This window comes from Pogoniulus pusillus, chromosome 20, assembly GCF_015220805.1.
Source record: "Pogoniulus pusillus isolate bPogPus1 chromosome 20, bPogPus1.pri, whole genome shotgun sequence".
NCBI classification, from domain to species: Eukaryota; Metazoa; Chordata; class Aves; order Piciformes; family Lybiidae; genus Pogoniulus; species Pogoniulus pusillus.
Window position 1 is genome coordinate 21,194,107 of NC_087283.1, and position 23,163 is coordinate 21,217,269.

At 60.6% G+C, this 23,163-nt stretch overlaps 2 protein-coding genes across 3 annotated transcripts; both read right to left on the reverse strand.

Annotated features, from left to right (window-relative positions):
• Nucleotides 1-471: 471 nt before the first annotated feature.
• CFAP20 (cilia and flagella associated protein 20) lies at nt 472-22,444 on the reverse strand. Of its 2 annotated transcripts, none has more exons than XM_064160545.1 (6): nt 21,911-22,444; nt 12,423-12,502; nt 8,209-8,320; nt 6,536-6,724; nt 4,070-4,180; nt 472-813 (listed from the first exon to the last, which is right to left on the reverse strand). In XM_064160545.1, the coding sequence occupies exons 1-6, from the start codon at nt 21,992-21,994 to the stop codon at nt 811-813; spliced, it is 579 nt and encodes a 192-aa protein (XP_064016615.1). In that variant the 5' UTR covers nt 21,995-22,444; the 3' UTR covers nt 472-810. The 2 variants fall into 2 exon arrangements, with proteins under 2 accessions (XP_064016615.1, XP_064016614.1); XM_064160544.1 differs by having other exon boundaries at nt 472-816; nt 21,911-22,439.
• Nucleotides 19,471-20,859, reverse strand: LOC135184591 (uncharacterized). Its single transcript, XM_064160509.1, has 3 exons — nt 20,814-20,859; nt 20,716-20,754; nt 19,471-20,637 (listed from the first exon to the last, which is right to left on the reverse strand). Exons 1-3 carry the CDS (start codon nt 20,857-20,859, stop codon nt 19,709-19,711), a joined length of 1,014 nt encoding a protein of 337 aa, XP_064016579.1. The 3' UTR covers nt 19,471-19,708.
• Nucleotides 22,445-23,163: the final 719 nt, after the last annotated feature.

Consider the following 23,163-nt stretch of genomic DNA (forward strand, 5'->3'; position numbering starts at 1 on the left):
TGAGCTTCTCCTCCAGCAGCACCCCCAAGTGCCTCTGCTCAGGGCTGCTCTGCAGCCTGGCACTGCCCAGCCTGCATTGGTGCTTGCCATTGCCTCCACCCAGCTGCAGCACCTTGCCCTTGGTCTTGTTGCAGCTCCTGAGCTTGGCTTGTGCCCACCTCTGCAGCCTGCCCAGGTGCCTCTGGCTGCCATCCCTGCCCTGCAGCCTGCCTGCTGCAGCACACAGCTTGGTGTGGGCAGCAAAGCTGCTGAGGCTGCCCTCAGTGCCCCTGCCCATGGCAGCCACAGAGGTGCTGGACAAACACGTTTTGTTTGACTGGAGGCAGATCTTTTGTCTCCTCTGGGACCTCTCACTGCTGCTGAGCAGTCTGTGGTGTTCCTCCAACAGCCAAGGCAAATTTTACCACCTGGGCTCCTCCCAGAATTCCTTCTTCTTCCTCAAGCAGAAAGAGCAAGAAGCCAGAAGCAGGCTCAGAGAGTCTCAAACGTTTAATAACTTCCCAAGAGTGAGGCTGACACCAGCAGTTAAGAGGTGTGTGAAGAGATGGGAGACAAGGAAATGCAGGATCAAATCAGTGCCTGCAAGGGGGGGGAGAGGGCACCCTTCACTTAACCCCTTTCATTGCTGCTGAATCCTCTCTTCAGAGGCAAGGTGCCCACCTGGAGCAAGCCCTCAGTGCCACAGCAGCTCAGCTAGCAGGCCAGGTAAGCTAGCTACAACTTGGGTCTCAGCAGGGCCTTCTCTTCCAAGCTTGCTTTTGTTTTCCTACAGCCCCCAAAAGGTTTCTTGCATCTCTTCCCACCGTGGTGTTACTGCTGGACAGAGGAAGGAGAAGAAAGGAGACATGGGTCAGATTTGGCATCCTTTGGGCACCTCCAGGGGGGTTCCTACAGCCTCAGAAGGCAGGGCCAGGTTCTTCAGTGAGGTCAGCTCTGCCTTTTGTCCTCCCACTAAGATCAACACTCAATATCTTCCCTTAGCTCCTTGAAATTGTGCTCTGCTCTGCCCTTCCCTTCCCTGCTCTGCTCTCCTCTGCCCTTCCCTTCCCTGCTCTTCCCTTCCCTTCCCTTCCCTGCTCTGCTCTGCCCTGCCCTTCCCTGCTCTGCTCTGCCCGGCCCTTCCCTGCTCTGCTCTGCCCGGCCCTTCCCTGCTCTGCCCTGCCCGGCCCTTCCCTTCCCTGCTCTGCCCTGCCCTTCCCTTCCCTGCTCTGCCCTGCCCTTCCCTTCCCTGCTCTGCCCTGCCCTTCCCTTCCCTGCTCTGCCCTGCCCTTCCCTTCCCTGCTCTGCCCTGCCCTTCCCTTCCCTGCTCTGCCCTGCCCTTCCCTTCCCTTCCCTGCTCTGCCCTTCCCTTCCCTTCCCTGCTCTGCCCTGCCCTTCCCTTCCCTTCCCTGCTCTGCCCTGCCCTTCCCTTCCCTTCCCTGCTCTGCCCTGCCCTTCCCTTCCCTGCCCTGCCCTTCCCTTCCCTGCCCTGCCCTTCCCTTCCCTGCCCTGCCCTGCCCTGCCCTTCCCTTCCCTGCTCTGCCCTGCCCTTCCCTTCCCTGCTCTGCCCTGCCCTTCCCTTCCCTGCTCTGCCCTGCCCTTCCCTGCCCTGCTCTGCCCTTCCCTTCCCTTCCCTGCTCTGCCCTTCCCTTCCCTTCCCTGCTCTGCCCTGCCCTTCCCTTCCCTGCTCTGCTCTGCCCTTCCCTTCCCTTCCCTGCTCTGCCCTTCCCTTCCCTGCTCTGCCCTGCCCTTCCCTTCCCTGCTCTGCCCTTCCCTTCCCTGCTCTGCTCTGCCCTTCCCTGCTCTGCTCTGCCCTTCCCTTCCCTGCTCTGCCCTTCCCTGCTCTGCTCTGCCCTTCCCTTCCCTGCTCTGCTCTGCCCTTCCCTTCCCTGCTCTGCCCTCCCCTTCCCTTCCCTGCTCTGCCCTTCCCTTCCCTTCCCTGCTCTGCCCTTCCCTTCCCTACTCTGCCCTTCCCTTCCCTACTCTGCCCTTCCCTTCCCTACTCTGCCCTTCCCTTCCTTGCCCTGCCCTTCCCTGCTCTGCCCTTCCCTTCCCTTCCCTTCCCTTCCCTTCCCTTCCCTTCCCTTCCCTTCCCTTCCCTTCCCTTCCCTTCCCTTCCCTTCCCTTCCCTTCCCTTCCCTTCCCTTCCCTTCCCTTCCCTTCCCTTCCCTTCCCTTCCCTAGGAAGCATCCAGCCTGGGACAGCTTGGCCCAGGGAAAAAAGAGTCTTGCTCACAAGCAACTGCTGCCCATATATTAGGGACTCTCCTTCTGCTGGGCAGTCACATCCTTGCCTATGTCCTTCCTCACTCATAAGAGTTCAGAATGGTCTGGATTGGAAGGGACCTTCAAGATCAACCAGTGCCAAGCCTCACCCTGTTGTGGGCAGGGAGACCTTCCAGCAGCATAGGTTGCTCTAAAGGCCTCATCCAGCCTGGCCTTGGAACACCTCCCTGGGCAACCTGTGCCAGGCTCTCCTCACCCTCACTGCCAACAATTTCTTCCTCCTCTCCACTCTCACTCTCCCTTCTCCCAGCTCAAAGCCATTGGCCCTCATCCTGCCACTCCCAGCCCTTGTCCAAAGTCCCTCCCCAACTCTCTTGGAGCCACTTCAGCTACTGGTAGGTTACTCTAAGCTCTCCCTGGAGCCTTCTCTTCTCCAGGCTGCATTCACCCTCACTGTGTCTCTGTGCTCCACAACCTCCCTGGGCAACCTGTGCCAGGCTCTCCCCACTCTCACTGTGTCTCTGTGCTCCACAACCCCCCTGGGCAACCTGTGCCAGGCTCTGCCCACCCTCACTGTGTCTCTGTGCTCCACAACCCCCCTGGGCAACCTGTGCCAGGCTCTCCCCACTCTCACTGTGTCTCTACTCCACAACCTCCCTGGGCAACCTGTGCCAGGCTCTGCCCACCCTCACTTTGTCTCTGTGCTCCACAACCCCCCTGGGCAACCTGTGCCAGGCTCTCCCCACCCTCACTTTGTCTCTGTGCTCCACAACCTCCCTGGGCAACCTGTGCCAGGCTCTGCCCACCCTCACTGTGTCTCTGTGCTCCACAACCTCCCTGGGCAACCTGTGCCAGGCTCTCCCCACCCTCACTGTGTCTCTGTGCTCCACAACCTCCCTGGGCAACCTGTGCCAGGCTCTCCCCACTCTCACTGTGTCTCTGTGCTCCACAACCCCCCTGGGCAACCTGTGCCAGGCTCTGCCCACCCTCACTGTGTCTCTGTGCTCCACAACCCCCCTGGGCAACCTGTGCCAGGCTCTCCCCACTCTCACTGTGTCTCTACTCCACAACCTCCCTGGGCAACCTGTGCCAGGCTCTGCCCACCCTCACTTTGTCTCTGTGCTCCACAACCCCCCTGGGCAACCTGTGCCAGGCTCTCCCCACCCTCACTTTGTCTCTGTGCTCCACAACCTCCCTGGGCAACCTGTGCCAGGCTCTGCCCACTCTCACTGTGTCTCTGCTCCACAACCTCCCTGGGCAACCTGTGCCAGTGTCTCCTCATCCTCACTACCAAGAATTCCTTCCTCATCTCCACTCTCAATCTGCCCATTCTCTCTTGTCCTATCACTACAACCCAAGAGTAAAACTGCCTCCACTGGGCAGGGAAGAGATCAGGGGTGGGGGAGTAAATCTGAGCTGGAGGGTGGGGAGGAGACACTGGCACAGCACTGCTCCTGGCACACAAGTGTGGAGCTGGCTGTAAAAAGCCAAGCTGCTGTGCTGAGTCACGGGAGAGAGCTCCAGAGAGATGCTGGCAGGCTGCTACCCTGCCCAGAATCCTTCATCAGGCACAGGAAGGAGATGGGGAGCAGCTGCACAGCTCATCCTGCTCCTCCACGGGGATGCCAACTTCCATGTGTTGTGGCAGGGAAGTCACTCAGGAAACCTTCCCCTCCCCCCCCCCAACCCCCAGCCCCTGCTCAGGCTGGCAACAGGGAGGGAGCTCCCAGGCCCGCAGCCAGCGCTGGCAAGAGCTCTGCTGCCAAAAGTAGCTCTGGATTGAGAAGGCAGTGGGAGGAGGTAGAGGAATGCCAGCCTGGGCTAGCTGTTGCTCTGCCACCCTTCTTGACCCACAGCTGGCTCACCTTGGCCTTGTTCTGGACAGGCAGGTACAGCTTGAACTCAGCTGGCAGCTCGTCCTCGGAGTAGAGGCGGTCGGAGAAGTAGACGCGGCGGATGCGGCAGTTGGCATGGATCTGAGGGGCAAAAGGGCAGAGGCAGGTCCCTTTGGCACCTGCTCCTTCCACCCTCCTGCTTCACAGCTGCCCTTGCAGCTCAGCAGCAGGAGAAGAGACCTCACTGCCCCTTGCCTGAACCTGCCAGGATGGTCCTCTGCTGATTGCAGAGGGGAAGGGTTTGGGCTGGATGACCTTCGGGAGGTCTCTTCCAAGCCAAGCAGGGAAGGAGAGCTTGGCCCTGTGAGCTCTGCTGGGTGGCAAGTTGGCTCCCTTCCAGGGCAAGCTCTGGCACCTCTACCTTAGCTACCTGAAAGGTTCTTGGCTGTGAAGCCAGCTCTGCTCCCCCCCTCCCAGCTGCCATCAGCATCTGTCAGAACGCCCTCAGCCTCGGTTGCCAACGCTCCCTCTTCAGGGCCTCCCTAAGGAGGCTGCCAACCTGCTCTGCCTCCACTATCAGCTGGCAGGGGCAGGGAAGGAGTCACTCTAGTCCTTGACATGGGCACTGCAGGGTGCAGACACTTCCCAGATGTCTGCCAGCTCCAAGTCAGGGCAACCCTACAAGGCACAGCAGCAGCGGTGCCACCGGAGCCAGGAGCGGGCATGCTCCACACACAGCCATGGACCTCGGAGCTCAGGCAGTGCCAACCTCCCTGGCATGGGCAGAGAGCACCTCCCATCAGCACAGGGGGCTCAAGACCTCACTCAGCCTGGCCCTGAACACCTCCCTGGGCAACCTGTGCCAGGCTCTCCCCACCCTCACTGTGTCTCTGTGCTCCACAACCTCCCTGGGCAACCTGTGCCAGTCTCTCCCCACCCTCACTGTGTCTCTGTGCTCCACAACCTCCCTGGGCAACCTGTGCCAGTCTCTCCCCACCCTCACTGTGTCTCTGTGCTCCACAACCTCCCTGGGCAACCTGTGCCAGTCTCTCCCCACCCTCACTGTGTCTCTGTGCTCCACAACCTCCCTGGGCAATCTGTGCCAGGCTCTGCCCACCCTCACTGTGTCTCTGTGCTCCACAACCTCCCTGGGCAACCTGTGCCAGTCTCTCTCCACTCTCACTGTGTCTCTGTGTGAGGCCACATCTGGAGTGTTGTGCCCAGCTGTGGGCTCCCCAGATCCAGCAGGGCAGGGACCTGCTCAGGGCTTGCTGTGAGCTATTCAGGAGGGACCACAGCTGAGGGAATCCTGGGTCCAGCTCTGGGCTGCCCAGCCCGAGAAGGGCAAGGGAAGGGACAGCAAAGGGCTGCAGAGCTGCTGAGGGCTCTGGAACAGCTCTGCTGGGAGCAAAGGCTGAGAGGGTTGAGGCTGTTTTAGCCTGCAGAGGAGCAGCCTGAGGGGGAGCTCAGCACTGCTGAGCAACACTTCACGGGTGGGGGTCAGGAGGGTGGCACCAGTGGTGCCCAGTGGCAGCACAAGGGGGAAGGGGCACACAGCTGAGTGTCAGCAGTTGCACCTGAGCAGGAGTGAGGAGGAACTGCTTCAGTGCAAGGGTGGCAGAGCCCTGGAGCAGGCTGCCCACAGAGGTTGCTGCAATCTTCATCTCTGGAGACATTCCAGACCTGCCTGGGCCTGTTGCTGTGTGACCTCCTCCAGGTGCCCCTGCCTCAGCAGGGTGGGGCTGGACTTGGTGACCTGCAGAGGTCCCTTCCAGCCCCTACCAGTCTGTGACTCACTCAAGACCTTTGCTGCCTCAGCTGGGCCCTCACTGCCCTCCCACAGCGCTCTGCAAAGATCAGCACTGGCACAGGAACCACTCAGGCAGGCACAAGAAGTTCCACTTCAGCATGAGGCACCTCCCAGAGCCCTGGCACAGGCTGCCCACAGAGGCTGTGGAGTCTCCTTCTCTGCAGCCTCTCCAGCCCTGTCTGGATGTGTTCCTGTGTGCCCTGAGCTTGACTCTAAGGGTCCTACAGCCCTGGCACAGGCTGCCCACAGAGGCTGTGGAGTCTCCTTCCCTGGAGCCTTTCCAGCCCTGTCTGGATGTGTTCCTGTGTGCCTTGAGCTTGTCTGAGAGGGTCCCAGAGCCTGGCACAGGCTGCCCACAGAGGCTGTGGAGTCTCCTTCCCTGGAGCCTTTCCAGCCCTGTCTGGATGTGTTCCTGTGTGCCTTGAGCTTGTCTGAGAGGGTCCCAGAGCCTGGCACAGGCTGCCCACAGAGGCTGTGGAGTCTCTGCAGCCTTTCCAGCCCTGCCTGGATGTGTTCCTGTGTGCCCTGAGCTCGATTGTGTGGTCCTGCCCTGGCAGGGGGTGTGAGGTTGGACTCGACGACCTCTTCGTGCCCCATCCAGTCCCTGCCATCCTGCCAGGCTGTCATCTCCGGGGGCTGCCTTTCAGCCCCGATGCCAGGAGGGGGCTCCCGTGCCCGCGGCTCACCTGTACCCGCAGGGTCTCGATGTAGTTGGTGCCGTAGGCTCGGCGAGTGAAGTCGGAGAGGTTGAACTGGATCTGGTTCCAGCCATCGTCAAGCCTCATGGGCATGGTACAGATGAAAGGCTTTACCCTGGTCGTGCTCTGGTAGTTGCTTGCTCGGAAGCGCCGCCTCACGTTCTTATCGTCCAGGACCTGGTGGAGAGCAGGGAGGATGCTCAGAGATCAGCTTCGTCATCCCAGCCCCCTAGAGGAACCGGCAGGGAGCACCTCCCAGCAGCACGGGTTGCTCTCAGGGCCTCATCCAGGCTGACCTTGAGCACCTCCAGGGAGGTTGTGGAGCACAGAGAGACAGTGAGGGTGGGGAGAGCCTGGCACAGGTTGCCCAGGGAGGTTGTGGAGCGCAGAGACAGTGAGGGTGGGGAGAGCCTGGCACAGGTTGCCCAGGGAGGTTGTGGAGCTGGGAGAGGGAAGGTTGAGAGGAGGAAGAAATAGGCAGTGAGGGTGAGGAGAGCCTGGTACAGGTTGCCCAGGGAGGTTGTGGAGCTGGGAGAGGGGAGGTTGAGAGTGGAGAGGAGGAAGAAATAGGCAGTGAGGGTGAGGAGAGCCTGGCAGAGGTTGCCCAGGGAGGTTGTGGAGCACAAAAGCACAGAATGGGATCAAAGATCAAAGATCCCATTCTGTGCTTCTGTGCTCCACAACCTCTCTGGGCAACCAGTGCCAGGCTCTCCCCACCCTCACTGAGTCTCTCTGCTCCACAACCTCCCTGGGCAACCTGTGCCAGGCTCTCCCCACTCTCACTGTGTCTCTGTGCTCCACTACCTTCCCTGGGCAACCTGTGCCAGGCTCTCCCCACCCTCACTGTGTCTCTCTGCTCCACTACCTTCCCTGGGCAACCTGTGCCAGGCTCTGCCCACCCTCACTGTGTCTCTGTGCTCCACAACCTCCCTGGGCAACCTGTGCCAGGCTCTCCCCACCCTCACTGTGTCTCTGTGCTCCACAACCTCCCTGGGCAACCTGTGCCAGCCTCTCCTCACCCTCACTGCCAACAATTTCTCCCTCCTCTCCACTCTCACTTTCCCCTCTCCCAGGGGAGAGGTCTCATCCAGCCTGGATTTGAACACCTCCCTGGGCAACCTGTGCCAGGCTCTGCCCACCCTCACTGTGTCCCTGTGCTCCACTACCTCCCTGGGCAACCTGTGCCAGGCTCTGCCCACCCTCACTGTGTCTCTGTGCTCCAGAACCTCCCTGGGCAACCTGTGCCAGGCTCTCCTCAACCCTCACTGCCAACAGTTTCTTCCTCATCTTCACTCTCACTCTCCCCTCTCCCAGCTCAAAGCCATTTGCCCTCATCCTGCCACTCTCAACCCTTGTCCAAAGTCTCTCCTGAAGCCACTTCAGCTACTGGAAGGTTGCTCTAAGCTCTCCCTGGTGCCTTCTCTTCTCCAGGCTGAACAGCCCCAACCCTCCCAGCCTGTCCCCATAGGGCAGGGAAGTTCTCCAGCCCCTCTCATCATCTTGGTGGCCTCCTCTGGAAGAAGCCCTGGCACAGCACACAGCCAAGACAGCAGAAGTGGTTTGGGGGCACTCAGTGCCTGGGGACAAGCTCCTGCAGTAAGAGTGTAGGTTTCCCAGCCCCATCCTCCCTGGATAAGGCCTCTCCTTTGCCAGCTCCTCACCTGCACTTCAAAAGTGAAGTATTTCTTCAAGTTCTTGATGATCATCACTAGGAAAGGCAGTTTGATGCCCAGGGTCTTCTTTGGGTCAGCAGGGCAGGTGATGTATGTGGTACTAAGAGGGACACAAACACACTTCAGCTTCTCACAGAGGGCACAAGGCTGAGCACCCCCCACCAAAGTCTCTCCCTCCAACTAATGCCTCTCATGGAGGGCAAGGAGGAAATCAGAGCTGTGAGCAGAGTCCTGGGATCCAGCAGGATGGGAGAGAGCTCCAGGCTCAGCCACTCCAACCTGGCACCCAGCCCTGGCCAAACAACCACACCATGGCACTCAGTGCCAACCTAGCACCCAGCCCTGCCCAACCAACCACACCATGGCACTCAGTGCCCAACCTAGCACCCAGCCCTGCCCAAACAACCACACCATGGCACTCAGTGCCCAGCCAGCCTTGGCTCCAACACCTCCAGCCACGGCCACTCCACCACCTCCCTGGGCAGCCCATGCCAGTGCCAATCACTCTCTCTGCCAGCAGCTTCCTCCTCACAGCCAGCCCAGATCTGCCCTGCCACAGCTTCAGCCTGGGGCCCCTTCTGCTGCTGCTGCCTGCCTGGCACCAGAGCCCAACCCCACCTGGCTACAACCTCCCTGCAGGCAGCTGCAGGCAGCAATCAGCTCTGCCCTGAGCCTCCTCTGCTGCAGCCTGCACCCCCCCAGCTCCCTCAGCCTCTCCTCTCAGGGCTGTGCTCCAGGCCCCTCACAGCTTTGTCGCCCTCCTGTGGACACCTTCCAGTACTGCAACTTCTCTCTGCAACTGAGGAGCCCAGAACTGGACACAGCACTCCAGGGCTGGCCTGAGCAGGGCTGGGCACAGGGGCACAAGAACCTCCCTTGTGCTGCTGCCCACACTGCTCCTCAGCCAGCCCAGGATGCCACTGGCTCTGCTGCCCACCTGGGCACACTGCTGCCTCCTCTGCAGCTGCTCTCTCACAGCACCCCCAGGGCCCTCTCTGCCTGCCTGCTCTCAGCCCCTCTGGCCCCAGCCTGCACTGCTGCTTGGGGCTGCTGTGGCCAAAGTGCACAACCTGCCCTTGGCCTTCTTCACTCTCATCCCCTTGGCCTCTGCCCACCCATGCAGCCTGGCATCCATCTGGGCTTCCTGGATCAGGAGGGAGAGTTTCTGAGGCAGATATAAGGAAAAGAAGGCTTCAAGAATGCATTCCAAACCTCACTTTCCTCCCCCTTCCTGGACAGCTTCACCTCCCCAGCTTCAAGACCACATCAGTGCTGTTTCTTAAGCCAACCTCCCTCCTCTGCTCGAGTGATGAGGTGGAGCCTCCCAGAGCAGAGCAGAGGCTCTGTGTGGCTGGTAAAACAGGGCTCATGAGCCTGAGAAGCAGGCTTCATGCCTGGCAAGTCCTCTGTCAACACCTCTTGGGAGGAAGGCAAGCACTGGCTCAGCCTGGCTGCAGCAGAGGAGTCTCCACTGCCCTTATAAGGAGAGCCTTGCTCTGAATCAGCCCTGGAGAAGCCTTGGAGGCTCTGAAGCTGCTCCTGGAGCTGCCATTTCTCTCTGTGCAGTCGATGGAGATGAGGTTGCTAAGCAAATCAGCTCCCTTTGATCTTCCTGCTGGCCCATGGGGAGAGCAGCAGAGCAGCCCCAGGCAGCAGAAGATGCAGAAGGAGCAGGCAGCAGGGACTGGGCACCAGCTACAGCTTTGTTTTCCACCTTCCCCCCCTCCAAGTGATGGACAACTAAGGGGACTTGGTTCTTACTTTTGATCCCTGAGCTCTAGAAGCACACCCAGAGGCAGCCACCAAGGGCTGTCAGTGCTCTGCCCCTGGATTATGTTCTTTGATTTACTGCCTCAGAGCTTGCAGGAGGATCCCAGAACTGGGGAGGTTGGAAGAGCCCTTGGAGATCCATCGAGTCCAACCCCCTCACCCAGAGCTCACAGTTCCACCCCCCCTGTGGCTCAGCCACCAGCACTAAACCACCTCCCTCAGCACCATATCCAAGGCAGCTTTCAAACACCTCCAGGGATGGAGACTCCACCACCTGCCCAGGCAGCCCAGGCCAGGGCTTGACAACCCTTTCTGATAGGAAACTGTTCCTCAAGCTCCAAGCTGAACCTTCCCTGGCACAATCTGAGGCCTTTCCCTCTTGTCCTGGCACTTGGTGCATGTGAGAAGAGCCCAACCCCAGCTGGCTCCAACCTCTTTTCAGCCTCCTCTTCCCCAGGCCTGAACATCCCCAACTCCCTCAGCTACTCCTCACCAGCTCTGTCCTCCAGACCCTTCCCCAGCTGTGCTGCTCCTCACCAGCTCTGTCCTCCAGACCCTTCCCCACCTTTGCTCCTCATCAGCTCTGTCCTCCAGACCCTTCCCCAGCTGTGCTGCTCCTCACCAGCTCTGTCCTCCAGACCCTTCCCCAGCTGTGCTGCTCCTCACCAGCTCTGTCCTCCAGACCCTTCCCCAGCTGTGCTGCTCCTCACCAGCTCTGTCCTCCAGACCCTTCCCCAGCTGTGCTGCTCCTCACCAGCTCTGTCCTCCAGACCCTTCCCCAGCTGTGCTGCTCCTCACCAGCCCTGTCCTCCAGACCTTTCCCCACCTTTGTTGCTGTTCACCAGCTCTGCCCTCCAGACCCTTCCCCAGCTCTGCTGCTCCTCACCAGGTCTGTCCTCCAGACCCTTCCCCAGCTCTGCTGCTCCTCACCAGCCCTGTCCTCCAGACCTTTCCCCACCTTTGTTGCTGTTCACCAGTTCTGCCCTCCAGACCCTTCCCCAGCTGTGCTGCTCCTCACCAGCTCTGTCCTCCAGACCCTTCCCCAGCTGTGCTGCTCCTCACCAGTTCTGCCCTCCAGACCCTTCCCCAGCTCTGCTGCTCCTCACCAGCTCTGTCCTCCAGACCCTTCCCCAGCTGTGCTGCTCCTCACCAGCTCTGTCCTCCAGACCCTTCCCCAGCTTTCCTGCTCCTCACCAGCTCTGTCCTCCAGACCCTTCCCCAGCTTTGCTGCTCCTCACCAGCTCTGTCCTCCAGACCCTTCCCCAGCTGTGCTGCTCCTCACCAGCTCTGTCCTCCAGACCCTTCCCCAGCTGTGCTGCTCCTCACCAGCTCTGTCCTCCAGACCCTTCCCCAGCTTTGCTCCTCACCAGCTCTGTCCTCCAGACCCTTCCCCACCTTTGCTGCTCCTCACCAGCTCTGCCCTCCAGACCCTTCCCCAGCTGTGCTGCTCCTCACCAGCTCTGTCCTCCAGACCCTTCCCCAGCTGTGCTGCTCCTCACCAGCTCTGTCCTCCAGACCCTTCCCCAGCTCTGCTGCTCCTCACCAGCTCTGTCCTCCAGACCCTTCCCCAGCTTTGCTGCTCCTCACCAGCTCTGCCCTCCAGACCCTTCCCCAGTTTTGTTCCTCACCAGCTCTGCCCTCCAGACCCTTCCCCACCTTTGCTGCTCCTCACCAGCTCTGCTCTCCAGACCCTTCCCCAGTTTTGTTCCTCACCAGCTCTGCCCTCCAGACCCTTCCCCACCTTTGCTGCTCCTCACCAGCTCTGCTCTCCAGACCCTTCCCCAGCTTTGCTGCTCCTCACCAGCTCTGTCCTCCAGACCCTTCCCCACCTTTGTTGCTGTTCACCAGTTCTGCCCTCCAGACCCTTCCCCACCTTTGCTGCTCCTCACCAGCCCTGTCCTCCAGACCCTTCCCCACCTTTGCTGCTCCTCACCAGCTCTGTCCTCCAGACCCTTCCCCAGCTTTGCTGCTCCTCACCAGCTCTGCCCTCCAGACCCTTCCCCAGCTTTGCTGCTCCTCACCAGCTCTGTCCTCCAGACCCTTCCCCACCTTTGTTGCTGTTCACCAGTTCTGCCCTCCAGACCCTTCCCCAGCTTTGCTGCTCCTCACCAGCTCTGTCCTCCAGACCCTTCCCCACCTTTGTTGCTGTTCACCAGTTCTGCCCTCCAGACCCTTCCCCAGCTTTGCTGCTCCTCACCAGCCCTGTCCTCCAGACCCTTCCCCACCTTTGTTGCCCAACTCCAGCACCTCAATATCCTCCTTGGAGCGATGGGGCCCAAAACTGTACCCAGGATTCGAGGTGTGGCCTCACCAGTGCTGAGTAGAGGGGAACAATCACGTCTGAAGGAGCCATCTGCTGGGCACTGACATCTTTCTGCTCCAGGGCCAAGCTCAGAGGGCACACTAGGGTAGAAGAAGATGCCTTCTCCTACCTGACATTAGTTCCTTCAATCTCCAGCACCAGCGACTGAATGTCATTGTCTGTGATTCGCTTGATGTGGCCATTGCGCACCTAGGAGAGAAGAGGGGCAGGCAGCTCAGGGGACAGGGACACCACAGGCACCCCCAGCTCCCTTCAGGCAGGGTTGGAAAAGAGCACCCACTTGGCTCCCATTGATGTTTGATCCCCACCCTGGAGTGTCAGGATACCAAGTAAAGAGTTGAAGCTGCATGGGCACGGAGAGCGAGGCTTGGAGCTACCCAAACTGCTCCCAAGGGACTCAAGCTTCATGCCAGAGGCCCAAACAGGCAGCAGAGTGCCAGAGCAAGATGGGACTAGGCTGGCATAAGGAACAGAACAAGCAGGAGCAGTAGAGGGGGCAAGCCAAAGGAGGCAGCAGCTGGCTCCTGGTGACCAAGGAGCCTCCAACTGCTGCCTCCCTCGGTGCTTCCACACAGGTCACGATCCCACACTCGGTTAAAATCCATCCCAGAAGCACAAAGCCATCATCTGGCTCTGCTGGGAGGCAGAGGGATTTGGCTCCTCAGCTGCAACCAGCTCCCCAAGGAGCTGAGGGAGGCCAGGAACAGAGCCAGGAGCCAAGAGAAATTCATCTGCCTCTGCAAAGCCCAAGGGGCTGAGGGCTGATGGAGTTATTGGAAGTGAAGCAGCTTCACTTCCCATCCCATTTCTCTCCCACTGAAAAGGGAAAGCATTTTGGCCTCTGCTCTTCCCTGCTGCTGGATCAGCAGGCTGCCATGCTCCTTCCTGCCCCAGGAATTCAGCTCTCCAGCACCTAGCACAGCTGCTAACCTAGGGAGGGCAGGAAGCTGCTCCACTCAGCAGCTACCAAAGGATTTCCAGCTTTAGCAGGTTCTCCTTCCAAGCTGATTTCTTCAGAGAGCTGTCTGTGTGGGGAGTGGGGGGGGGGGAGATGTTGCCTACCTTTGCTGGAAGAGATCAGCCCTGTGAGTAGCCCCAAACCCCTCCCCTGCCCTCAGTCTGCTTTTACACTTCAGCAGTTTGAAGAAACCTCAGTCTGGAAGCTGCTGCTGCTGCTGCTGCTGCTGCTGCTCCTCAGCAGGAGACTGCAGTTTGCTCTGCCAGGCTGCTCCTGAGCTCCAGTCCTGTTCAATATCTTTACTGATGATCTGGATGAGGGGATTGAGTTCAGCAGCAGTTAAGTTTGCAGATGACACCAAGCTAGGAGCAGCTGTGGAGCTGTTGGAAGGTAGGAGAGCCCTGCAGAGGGACCTGGGCAGGCTGCATGGGTGGGCAGAGGCCAAGGGGATGAGATTGAACAAGGCCAAGGGCAGGTTCTGCACTCTGGCCACAGCAGCCCCAAGCAGCAGTGCAGGTTGGGGCCAGAGTGGCTGAGAGCAGCCAGGAGGAAAGGGACCTGGGGGTGCTGGTAGATAATAGGCTAAAGATGAGGCAGCAGTGCCCAGGTGGGCAGCAGAGCCAATGGCATCCTGGGCTGGCTGAGGAGCAGTGTGGGCAGCAGCACAAGGGAGGTTCTTGTGCCCCTGTGCCCAGCCCTGCTCAGGCCAGCCCTGGAGTGCTGTGTCCAGTTCTGGGCTCCTCAATTCAAGAGAGATGTTGAGGTGCTGGGAGGTGTCCAGAGAAGGGCAACAAAGCTGGGGAGGGGCCTGGAGCACAGCCCTGTGAGGAGAGGCTGAGGGAGCTGGGGGGGTGCAGGCTGCAGCAGAGGAGCCTCAGGGCAGAGCTGATTGCTGCCTGCAGCTGCCTGCAGGGAGGCTGGAGCCAGGTGGGGTTGGCCTCTTCTGCCAGGCACCCAGCAATAGAACAAGGGGACACAGTCTCAAGTTGTGCCAGGGCAGGTCTAGGCTGGATGTTAGGAGGAAGTTGTTGGCAGAGAGAGTGATTGGCATTGGAATGGGCTGCCCAGGGAGGTGGTGGAGTCACCGTGCCTGGAGGTGTTGAAGCAAAGCCTGGATGAGGCACTCAGTGCCATGGTCTGGTTGGTTAGGCAGGGCTGGGTGCTAGGTTGGCACTGAGTGCCATGGTCTGGTTGGTTGAGCAGGGCTGGGTGCTAGGTTGGCACTGAGTGCCATGGTCTGGTTGGTTGAGCAGGGCTGGGTGCTAGGTTGGCACTGAGTGCCATGGTGTGGTTGCTTGGCCAGGGCTGGGTGCTAGGTTGGCACTGAGTGCCATGCTCTGGCTGCTTGGGCAGGGCTGGGTGCTAGGTTGGCACTTAGTGCCATGGTGTGGTTGGTTGGGCAGGGCTGGGTGCTAGGTTGGACTGGCTGAGCTTGGAGCTCTCTTCCAACCTGCTTGATTCTATGATTCTGCTGCAAGCCTGCACAGACACTTCCAGAAGGTATTCAGCTCAGAGAGAGGATCCTTAAGAGAATCACAGAGTTGTTGTGGCTGGCCAAGACCTTTGTGATCATCCAGTCCCAACCAGCAACCCAACCCCACACCATGGGCATCGAAATGCTCGTGCCCAGCTAGGCTGGCACGGAGATGGGCAGCACTGGGAGCTTCCTCCCACCCCATCATGGTGTTGGGACCTCACTGGGTGCTCTCTGCACCCTTCTCCCCCAGGCACCTGGGATCTGCAGCTTTGAATCAGTTGCTGCTCCACAGGTCCCTGCCTGGCATAGAATGGTTTGAGTTGGAAGAGGCCTCCAAGGTCATCCAGTCCAACCTTCAACCCACCACGGGCAGCAAACTGCCATGGCCACAGGGTTCTGGAACACCTCTTCAGGCCATGAGCACTCCACCACCTCCTTGGGCAGCTTCTCTAATCCCTGACCACTCTTGCAGGAAGGAAATGTTTCTTCCTCTCTCTAATCTAAGCCTCCCCTGGCACAATTTCAGGCCAGTTCCTCTCCTTCTATCACCTGAGACTAGGCAGAAGAGCCCAACCCCAGCTCACTGCAACCTCCTTGCAGAGAGAGCAATGAGGTCTGCCCTCAGCCTCCTTTTCTCTCCAAGCTCCTTACAGGATAACCTCAGCACCAAATGCTATTCCCAAGGGTTTCTAGGACTCTCCAGGAGAAAGCAGCTGCCTGAAGAGGTCTGGAGGAGCTGCCTTTTAATTGGATTTGAATTCAATCACCAGCCCAGCAGAAGCAGAACAAGCAGCAGCTGGCACATGGGGAATGACAATCCTGGAAGGCACAGGGATACAGCACTTGGGCTTCTCTCTACAGGAGGAGAAAGTTGTTGGGTGTGAGGGATGCTGGAGGCCTGCAGAGGTTGTGGAGGCAGAGCTTTGAATCATACCTGGATGTGTGACCTGCCCTGGGTGGTCCTGCTCTGGCAAAGGGATTGGACTGGATGAGCTCTGGAGGTTCTCTTCCAACCCTTAACAGTGGGGAATAACCCTGCCTGAGCAAGTGGCACTGGTGCCCACCACAGCCTGCCCTCATGCCAGGTGAGACAGCTTTCCCCAGGGCTCCACAGAGGGCAGGAGGTTGAGGTTTGGCTTCCTCTGGAGAGCAGAAGAGAGAAAAAAGCAGCTCCATGTGCTGCAGAGCAACAAGTCAGCAGTGTTTCCATCTGCAACCTGCTCCCCTCTCCTCAGCTCTGATGGTTTTGCCTTCCTCACATTACAGTGACCACTCAAAGAAGCAACTCTTCTTCCTCAGCACAGCCAGAAAGAGGAGGAGGAGGAAGGCAACAGGAGAGAGAGGAGGGTGAGCAGAAAACAGGGCCAGGCTGCAGCAGCACAACCTGGTGAATCACAAGGCAAGGACCTCTGGAGATCAGCAAGTCCAAGGGAAGGTCACCTAGAAGAGGTCACACAGAAAACAGGCCCAGGCAGGTCTGGAATGTCTCCAGAGAGGGAGATTCCAACACCTCTCTGGGCAGCCTGCTCCAGGGCTTACATTAAAGCAGTTCCTCCTCCCTCATGTTCAGGTGGAACTTCTGATGCTCAGCTTTGTGCCTGTTCCCTCCTGTGCTGCAACTTGGCACTGCTGACAGAAGCCTGGTGCCACCCTCCTGGCACCCACAGCACTGATGAGATCCCCCTCAGCCTGCCTGTGCCAACTGCTGCTTGCTCACCCTCCTGCTGCCTGTGGCTCTCTCCAGGGGCCTGGCAGCCTGACTTTAGTCACAGGCTAACAGGATGGTAGGGGCTGGAAGGGACCTCTGGAGGTCTTTCAGTCCAACCTCTGCCAGAGCAGGAGCAGAGAATCCAGTACAGGTGGCACAGGAACACATCCAGACAGGGCTGGAAAGGCTCCAGGGAAGGAGACTCCACAGCCTCTCTGGGCAGCCTGTGCCAGGCTCTGGGACCCTTAGAGTCAAGCTCAGGGCACACAGGAACACATCCAGGCAGGGCTGGAAAGGCTCCAGGGAAGGAGACTCCACAGCCTCTCTGGGCAGCCTGTGCCAGGCTCTGGGACCCTCTCAGTCAAGCTCAGGGCACACAGGAACACATCCAGGCAGGGCTGGGAAGGCTGCAGAGAAGGAGACTCCACAGCCTCTCTGGGCAGCCTGTGCCAGGCTCTGGGACCCTCTCAGTCAAACTCAGGGCACACAGGAACACAGCCAGGCAGGGCTGGGAAGGCTCCAGGGAAGGAGACTCCACAGCCTCTGTGGGCAGCCTGTGCCAGGGCTCTGGGAGGTGCCTCATGCTGAAGTGGAACTTCTTGTGCCTGCCTGAGTGGTTCCTGTGCCAGTCCTGATCTTTGCAGAGCGCTGTGGGAGGGCAGTGAGGGCCCAGCTGAGGCAGCAAAGGTCTTGAGTGAGTCACAGACTGGTAGGGGCTGGAAGGGACCTCTGCAGGTCATCAAGTCCAGCCCCACCCTGCTGAGGCAGGGGCACCTGGAGGAGGTCACACAGCAACAGGCCCAGGCAGGTCTGGAATGTCTCCAGAGATGAAGACTGCAAGGATCTTTGATCCCACTCTGTGCTCCACAACCTCCCTGGGCAACCTGTGCCAGGCTCTCCTCACCCTCACTGTGTCTCTGTGCTCCACAACCTCCCTGGGCAGCCTGTGCCAGGCTCTGCCCATCCTCACTGTGTCTGTGCTCCACAGCCTCCCTGGGCAACCTGTGCCAGTCTCTGCCCACCCTCACTGTGTCTCTGTGCTCCACAGCCTCCCTGGGCAACCTGTGCCAGCCTCTGCCCACCCTCACTTTGTGCTCCACAACCTCCCTGGGCAACCTGTGCCAGGCTCTCCCCACCCTCACTGTGCCTGTGCTCCACAACCTCCCTTGGGCAGACTATTTTAGGTCTCCACATCTCTGCTTGGCCAATCTTTTTCCAGCCATTTAAGAAGGTGGATTTTGGAAGCTGAGGGGGAAGGGGGAGGAAAAAAAGGAGCAATAACCCTCTTAGAAAACAGAAGTCCCTGAAAAAGATTCAGAGAGGGGCCTGAGTTGGAAGGCATCTTAAAGATCAACCTCATCCATCCCTAATCCCTTCTGACTCAGGATAACTGGGGAAGAATCTCCCTAATCCCCCCTGGAAAAGCTTTTGCAGATGCAGACATCTCCCAGGGTTTGGAGGCAGCAGCAAGAGCAGCTCCACGGTGCCCCAACAGACAGCGCCAAGCTTCCTGAAGCTTCCCTTGCTGCTTGGCAACGCTGCTCAAACCTAACAAAGGAGCAGAAGCAAAGCAGCAAGGAGCAAACTTCCTCAGGGCCCTGGGAGCAGAGTGCCATGGACCTTGGTCGACCTCTGGAGGCCTTCTCCTGCATCGTTGCTGGCGTCAGGCAACAGGCTGGTGGCAGCAACAAGCAGCCCAAACACAGCCAGGGGCAGTGCTGTGGGTATGGCCTCACCTCAGGGCAGGGCAGCACTTCTCAAGGCTACCCTGCTGGCTCCAGAGCAAGCACAAGGTCCTTGTGCCATGGCTTTACCCCCAGGAAGGGAGTAGCCATGGGTATGGCCTCACCTCAGGGCAGGGCAGCACTGCTCAAAGCTTCCCTGCTGGCTCCAGAGCAAGCACAAGGTCCTTGTGCCACCTCATTAGCCATGGGCATGGCCTCACCTCAGGGCAGCACTGCTCAAAGCTTCCCTGCTGGCTCCAGAGCAAGCACAAGGTCCTTGTGCCACCTCATTAGCCGTGGGTATGGCCTCACCTCAGGGCAGGGCAGCACTGCTCAAAGCTTCCCTGCTGGCTCCAGAGCAAGCACAAGGTCCTTGTGCCATGGCTTTACCCCCAGGAAGGGAGTAGCCATGGATGTGGATTCACCTCAGGGCAGAGCAGCACTGCTCAAAGCTTCCCTGCTGGCTCCAGAGCAAGCACAAGGTCCTTGTGCCACCTCATTAGCCATGGGCATGGCCTCACCTCAGGGCAGAGCAGCACAGCTCAAAGCTTCCCTGCTGGCTCCAGAGCAAGCACAAGGTCCTTGTGCCACCTCATTAGCCGTGGGTATGGCCTCACCTCAGGGCAGGGCAGCACTGCTCAAAGCTTCCCTGCTGGCTCCAGAGCAAGCACAAGGTCCTTGTGCCACCTCATTAGCCATGAGTATGGCCTCACCTCAGGGCAGGGCAGCACTGCTCAAAGCTTCCCTGCTGGCTCCAGAGCAAGCACAAGGTCCTTGTGCCATGGCTTTACCCCCAGGAAAGGAGTAGCCATGGATGTGGATTCACCTCAGGGCAGAGCAGCACTGCTCAAAGCTTCCCTGCTGGCTCCAGAGCCAGCAGGGCAGGTGTGAGACAGAATCACACAAGTGTCAGGGTTGGAAGGGACCTCAAGGATCAGCCAGTTCCAGATCCTCCTGCCACAGGCAGATGTGAGACAGAATCACACAAGTGTCAGGGTTGAAAGGGACCTGGAGGAGATAGAATCACAGGGTTGGAAGGGACCTCAGGGATCAGCCAGTTCCAGATCCTCCTGCCATGGGCAGGTGTGAGACAGAATCACACAAGTGTCAGGGTTGGAAGGGACCTGGAGGAGATAGAATCATAGGGTTGGAAGGAACCTCAAGGATCAGCCAGTTCCAGATCCTCCTGCCATGGGCAGATGTGAGACAGAATCACACAAGTGTCAGGGTTGGAAGGGATCTCAAGGATCAGCCAGCTCCAGCCCCCTTTGCCATGGGCAGGTGTGAGATAGAATCACACAAGTGTCAGGGTTGGAAGGGACCTCAAGGATCAGCCAGCTCCAACCCCCCTTGCCATGAGCAGGAACATCTCACACTCCATCAGGTTTGCCCAGAGCCACATCCAGCCTGGCCTTAAAAACATCCAGGGATGAGGCTTCCACCACCTTCCTGGGCAACCTATTCCAGTGTCTCATCACCTTTCTGGTGAAGAACTTCTTCCTAACATCTAACCTCCATCTGCCCTCCTCTAGACACTCAGGAGGAGGCAGCCCAACCTCAAGAGAACCACTCCAGCATTAGGCAGCAAGGAAGAAACAGACTCCTGACTCCCTGTCCACACCAGAAGCCACCACCACGTCCTTCTGCCAAGCTCCCACTCGAGAGGAGGCCTCCACCTGTCACACCCCCCGTGGTAAAGGGTTGCTGTGTCTGCTGTCACCTGCTGAAGGTGGCAGAGGGCTGCTCTGTCTGCTGTCACCTGCTGAAGGTGGCAGAGGGCTGCTGTGTCTGCTGTCACCTGCTGAAGGTGGCAGAGGGCTGCTGTGTCTGCTGTCACCTGCTGAAGGTGGCAGAGGGTTGCTGTGTCTGCTGTCACCTGCTGAAGGTGGCAGAGGGCTGCTCTGTCTGCTGTCACCTGCTGAAGGTGGCAGAGGGCTGCTTTGCTATCACCTGCTGAAGGTGGCAGAGGGCTGCTGTGTCTGCTGTCACCTGCTGAAGGTGGCAGAGGGCTGCTGTGGCTGCTGTCACCTGCTGAAGGTGGCAGAGGGCTGCTGTGGCTGCTGTCACCTGCTGAAGGTGGCAGAGGGCTGCTGTGTCTGCTGTCACCTGCTGAAGGTGGCAGAGGGTTGCTGTGTCTGCTGTCACCTGCTGAAGGTGGCAGAGGGCTGCTGTGTCTGCTGTCACCTGCTGAAGGTGGCAGAGGGTTGCTGTGTCTGCTGTCACCTGCTGAAGGTGGCAGAGGGCTGCTCTGTCTGCTGTCACCTGCTGAAGGTGGCAGAGGGCTGCTGTGTCTGCTGTCACCTGCTGAAGGTGGCAGAGGGCTGCTGTGTCTGCTGTCACCTGCTGAAGGTGGCAGAGGGTTGCTGTGTCTGCTGTCACCTGCTGAAGGTGGCAGAGGGCTGCTGTGTCTGCTGTCACCTGCTGAAGGTGGCAGAGGGCTGCTGTGTCTGCTGTCACCTGCTGAAGGTGGTAAGGGGTTGCTGTGGCTGCTGTCACCTGCTGAAGGTGGTAAGGGGTTGCTGTGGCTGCTGTCACCTGCTGAAGGTGGCAGAGGGTTGCTGTGTCTGCTGTCACCTGCTGAACACAGGCACCAAGGTTCTGTAGCCTCTTGCAGTGCTGCACCTCCTCAACACTCGGCCAGGAGAGGCAGAACCACAGAACCAGGGACCTGGGGAGCATGGCAGAGCCTCTGGAGCTCACCAAGCCCCAAAGCCCTCCCCTGGAGCCCACAGTGCCACTGCTGAGCCGCACCCAAGCAGCTCCCAAACACCTCCAGGCACGGAGCCTTCACCGCCTGCCTCAGCCGGGGCTTGACAACCTCTCCTCACCTCCAAGCTGAGCCTCCCCTGGCACAACCTGAGGCCCTTTCCACTTGTTGCGTGTGGGAAGAGCTCCGGGGGGGGGGGGGGGGACCCCACCTGGCTCCAACCTCCTCCCAGGCAGCCGTGGAGAGGCCTCCTCGCAGCCTCCTCCTTGCCCAGACCAACCCAGCCCCCTCCCCTCGCAGGATTCGCGCTCCAGGGCTTGGTCGCCCTTCTCTGGCCTCCCCACAGCCCTCCCAGAGCACCGGGGGGTGGGGGTCGGGGGTGTCCCCGGCAACCCGGAGCGAGCAGCTCGGGCCCCTGCGGCCTCTCTGCGGCTGCTCCCCGGCGGGTCCCGTTCGCCGCCTCGGCCCCGTCTGCCGTTCGGCCCCGTTCGCCGCCTCGGCCCCGTCCGCCCCCTCGGCCCCGTCCGCCCCCTCGGCCCCGTCCGCCCCCTCGGCCCCGTCCGCCCCCTCGGCCCCGTTCGCCGCCTCGGCCCCGTCCGCCCCCTCGGCCCCGTTCGCCCCCTCGGCCCCGTTTGCTGCTCGGCCCCCTCCGTCCCCTCGGCCCCGTTTGCCGCTCGGCCCCGTCCGCCCCCTCGGCCCCGTCCGCCGCTCGGTCCCGTTCGCCCCCTCGGTCCCGTCTGCCGCCTCGGCCCCGTCCGCCCCCTCGGTCCCGTCTGCCGCCTCGGCCCCGTCCGCCCCCTCGGCCCCGTCCGCCCCCTCGGCCCCCTCCGTCCCCTCGGCCCCGTTTGCCCTCTCGGTCCCGTTTGCCGCTCGGCCCCGTCCGCCCCCTCGGCCCCGTCTGCCGCTCGGCCCCGTTTGCCGCTCGGCCCCCTCCGTCCCCACGGCCCCGTCCGCCCCCTCGGCCCCGTCCGCCCCCTCGGCCCCGTCCGCCCCCTCGGCCCCGTCCGCCGCCTCGGCGCTCACCTTCTTGTCCCAGATCTGCAGCGGTTTGCTGCCGATGCTGTAGAGCACCGAGAGGAAGCCGCTCTGGAAGGTGTTCTTGAACATGCCGGGGCCGGGCCGGCGGCCGCCGCCGCTCCGCCGCGCAACGACACACGGCGGCTGCCCCGCCGCTGATCCCTCCGCAGCGCGCTGCCGGCTCAGCGATTGCCGTTGTCGCCGTCGCCAAGGAACTACTTTCCGAGCGGATCTACCACAGGCGGATGGATCTAGCCGGAGCAGCCGAAACTACTTCCGGCCGGCGCGGAGCGGGAGCGGGGAGGGACCGCGGGGCGGGAGGGACCGGGAGGAGGAAGAGGCGGAGAGGAAGGCGGGACCGAGGGGCGGGAGGGACCGGGAGGAGGAAGAGGCGGAGAGGCAGGCGGAACCGAGAGGAGGAAGGGACCGGGAGGAGGAAGAGGCGGAGAGGTAGGCGGGACCGAGGGGCGGGAGGGACCGGGAGGAGGAAGAGGCGGAGAGGCAGGCGGGACCGCGGGGAGGAAGGGACCGGGAGGAGGAAGAGGCGGAGAGGTAGGCGGGACCGAGGGGCGGGAGGGACCGGGAGGCGGAGAGGAAGGCGGGACCGAGGGGAGGAATGGACTGGGAGGAGGAAGAGGCGGAGAGGCAGGCGGGACCGAGGGGCGGGAGGGACCGGGAGGAAGGAAGGGACCGAGAGCAGGAAGGGACCGAGAGGAAGGAAGGGACCGGGATGAAGGAAGGGACCGAGAGGAGGAAGGGACCGAGAGGAGGAAGGGACCGAGAGAAGGATGGGACCGAGAGGAGGAAGGGACCGAGAGCAGGAAGGGACCGAGAGGAGGAAGGGACCGAGAGGAAGGAAGGGACCGAGGGGCGGGAGGGACCGGGAGGAAGGAAGGGACCGAGAGGAGGAAGGGACCGAGAGGAGGAAGGGACCGAGAGGAGGAAGGGACCGAGAGGAGGAAGGGACCGAGAGGAGGAAGGGACCGAGAGGAAGGAAGGGACCGAGAGGAGGAAGGGACCGAGAGAAGGATGGGACCGAGAGCAAGAAAGGACCGAGAGGAGGAAGGGACCGAGAGGAGGAAGGGACCGAGAGGAAGGAAGGGACCGAGAGGAGGAAGGGACCGAGAGGAGGAAGGGACCGAGAGGAGGAAGGGACCGAGAGAAGGATGGGACCGAGAGCAAGAAAGGACCGAGAGGAGGAAGGGACCGAGAGGAGGAAGGGACCGAGAGGAAGGAAGGGACCGAGAGGAGGAAGGGAC

Bases quoted from the DNA above. Each gene is read 5' to 3' on its own strand.
- CFAP20 (XM_064160544.1), bottom strand. From the start codon at position 21,994: ATGTTCAAGAACACCTTCCAGAGCGGCTTCCTCTCGGTGCTCTACAGC. The intron at 12,503-21,910 runs GTGAGCGCCGAG...CTTCTCTCCTAG, and splicing joins TGCAGATCTGGGACAAGAAG to GTGCGCAATGGCCACATCAA. The intron at 8,321-12,422 runs GTAGGAGAAGGC...TGTCCCTCTTAG, and splicing joins ATTGAAGGAACTAATGTCAG to TACCACATACATCACCTGCC.
- LOC135184591 (XM_064160509.1), bottom strand. From the start codon at position 20,859: ATGCTCCCCAGGTCCCTGGTTCTGTGGTTCTGCCTCTCCTGGCCGA. The intron at 20,755-20,813 runs GTGTTGAGGAGG...TGTGTTCAGCAG, and splicing joins GTTCTGCCTCTCCTGGCCGA to GTGACAGCAGACACAGCAAC. The intron at 20,638-20,715 runs GTGACAGCAGCC...CACCTTCAGCAG, and splicing joins CCCTCTGCCACCTTCAGCAG to GTGACAGCAGACACAGCAGC.